Here is a 2,702-nt window from a genome sequence, read left to right as displayed (position 1 = left end):
TTATATATCGTACATATATATTTAATACTTATGTTACCAATATCACCATACGATGAGAACTTTTTAGGTTAACTCAACAACTTTCAAGTATATAATTCAGTGTTAACTATGGCCAGCACTCTGTATATTAGAGCCCGGAAACTTACTCATAATGGTGAAGTTTGTACTCTTGGGCCACCTTCACTTCTTTTTTTCTATTCCTTCCCCTCCCCCCATTCCACCCCAACCACCACCCACCAATCTTCTGTTTCTGAGTTTTCTTCAGATCCCACATACATGTGAGATCAAACAATATTTATCAAACAAGATTTGTTTTTCTGTCTGAAAATATTGTTTTTAATTTGTATGTTTTAGATTTTTATACTGAAATAGTCATAGTATTTTGTGCCACTCCCTGCCCCTGAATAATCAATAATCCTCAAGGAATGCCTGAGGGCACTCACAGGGGCTGAGGTAAAGCCCACACAAGCATTTCCGCTCTGGGAGTCAGGCTTGTGGCCAGACCTCTCTTGTGTTTCTTTTTTCTTTCTTTACCGCTCTTGTGTTTCTTTTTTCTTTCTTTCTTTCTTTCTTTTTTTTTTTTTTTAGATTTTGTTTATTTAACAAAGAGCACGAGCAGGCAGAGTGGGCAGCCAGAGAGGTGGGAGAAGCCAGCTTTCAGCTGAGCAGGGACCTTGAGGAGGGGCTCAATCCCAGGATGCTGAGATCAGGACCTCAACCAAAGGCAAACCCTTCACCGACTGATCCACCCAGACGCCCCACGCTATCGTGTTTCTTATTATGACTGCAAGACCCAGCTCAGCGACAACGGTCAGGACACTTTCAGAAAAAACAAGGTTTATTACTCACAGGTTCCGAAGGATTCTCGGCACTCCGCGAGGTCGCAGGTAGGGCCGAAGAGCACGCGTCTCGGTGCTGCTTCTGTGGGGGTGGGGGATGGGCGCCTGCGCCGTCCGTTTCCCGGGCTTTCAGTTTATTGGTGACTTTCAAACAGGGGCGGGAAAATCGAAGCGCGGGAATTAATGCTCCGGAAGGGGAGGGAAAAACAAGCCCTCGAACCAGAGATCCCTGAAGAAAAGAAACTTCTGAGGTGGGGCAGCCCAGTGGCTGGCAAGGTGTTTATTCCAGATAGTTGTCTCTGAAAAGCTGAATGTGAGGCGCCGCCGTACAGCCCGACAGGCCCGCTCTCCAGGTGCTTGCACGTCACAGAGTCCCAGGATGTTAGGAAGGTCATACCAAGGGGACCTACGTACCCTTCGCGCTTTCCTCTAAGATTGCGTCTTACAGAATTAGAGTACAAACTCTGAACCAGGAAGTTGGCGTTGGAACAAAGTGTGTGGTTCTGTGCCATTTGACTGGAGTAAATGTGCGTAACCACCATTTTAGTCAGGATACAGAGCCGTGTGGACACGGTACAGATCTCCTTCCTGCTACACTTTCTAGTTCCTGCCCTGCCCTCCCGCCCCAGTCCTTAACCCATGGCAATCGCTAAGCTGTTTTCCATTTCTAGAATTTTGTCATTTCAAAAAATGCTGTGCATCTTGAAACAAAGTACACAATAGTTTCGGTTTTGTTGTTTTTGTTTTTCTCAGCATAAGGCGCTGGAGACCTATCCAAATGGTGTTTATCAGTCGTTTATTCCCTTTTATTACTGAGTAGTATTTCATGATATGGAGATATTATCGTTTGTTCAACCATTCACCTATGAAGGGATATTTTAGTTTTCCGGGTTTTGGTTATTTGCTGCTATGAACATTCATATACAAGTTTATGTGTAGATGAAAGTGTTTATTTCTCTGGGATAATGTCCAGAAGTACAACCTCTGGGTCATAGAGTAAATATTTATTTAGCTGTGTTTGTTTTCTTAATACACTGCCAAATTATTTTCCAGCAATTGATATTGTCGCAGTAACAAAATTTTTTAGCTGTTCTAATAGGTATATAGTGATTTCATATTATATTTGTATTTTATTTCTTTATAACTGCAAAAGATGTTCCTGGGATTATTGATAGGAATTGGTGGGAATGAAAGCCCAGTCTCTTATGGTGTCTACTTGTACTACCTGAGGTTGGGAAGGGGATATTACTGCTCAGTAGGGTAAAAGTCCCCTCCCCGGGCTTCCTCTCTGATAATTCTGTGTGTAGAGTGGGGAATTGGGTCACCTCATGGCAAGGGTGGATAACTAGGATCTCTACTTGGTTTTTGCTGGCAAAATTAGGGGGAGGGCAGTTTTTCTGTGGTGTCTGGCTGGAATAGAGCAGTTATTGTCTAAAAGGTTTCTGTTTTGCTAATCTCCTTTCCTGGACCTTTGACTAGACAGAGCAGATTTAGAGAACACAAAAGGTTTTTTAGGGTGCTTTTATTTTTTATCTGTTTAGGGTACTTTTGATTGGTGTTTTGGGGTTGCCAGTTTACTCCACGCCAAGTCTGAGATATATAAAGTAAAGTAAGCCCCCCCAAAAAAGATGCTCACCACTGTAGCATTCCTTGTATCATAATCCCATCAGCCTTCTCTCCACCTTTCAGAGTCTTTTTATGGTTGTTTCATATATGGTGTTCTTGTCTTTTACTTGTACATAGTAAGATGAATAAGGAAGATACATCTATTCCATCTTCCTGGAAGCCACTGTCACAGTTTGTAATTTAATATTATCCTGCACTGTGCCCTGTACTATGCAAGGCAAGGAAAGTTTAGACTTT

General features: G+C 42.6%; 1 protein-coding gene across 1 annotated transcript in view; it reads left to right on the top strand.

Moving 5' to 3' along the window:
• Positions 1–1,022: 1,022 nt before the first annotated feature.
• The window catches only part of LOC132008692 (patched domain-containing protein 3-like), a gene marked incomplete at its 3' end in the record, with an annotated part of 19,579 nt that continues 17,899 nt past the window's right edge, over positions 1,023–2,702 (top strand). Inside the window, exons 1-2 of the mRNA XM_059387282.1 lie at positions 1,023–1,090; positions 1,288–1,412. Of these exons, the coding sequence (XP_059243265.1) occupies positions 1,023–1,090; positions 1,288–1,412 (193 nt within the window). The remainder of the gene's footprint in view (positions 1,091–1,287; positions 1,413–2,702) is intronic.

The sequence above is a fragment of the Mustela nigripes genome, unplaced genomic scaffold (genome assembly GCF_022355385.1).
Source record: "Mustela nigripes isolate SB6536 unplaced genomic scaffold, MUSNIG.SB6536 HiC_scaffold_682, whole genome shotgun sequence".
Taxonomy (NCBI): Eukaryota; Metazoa; Chordata; class Mammalia; order Carnivora; family Mustelidae; genus Mustela; species Mustela nigripes.
The sequence above is the reverse complement of the archived record's forward strand: the minus strand, read 5'-3'. Positions and strand labels throughout refer to the sequence as shown.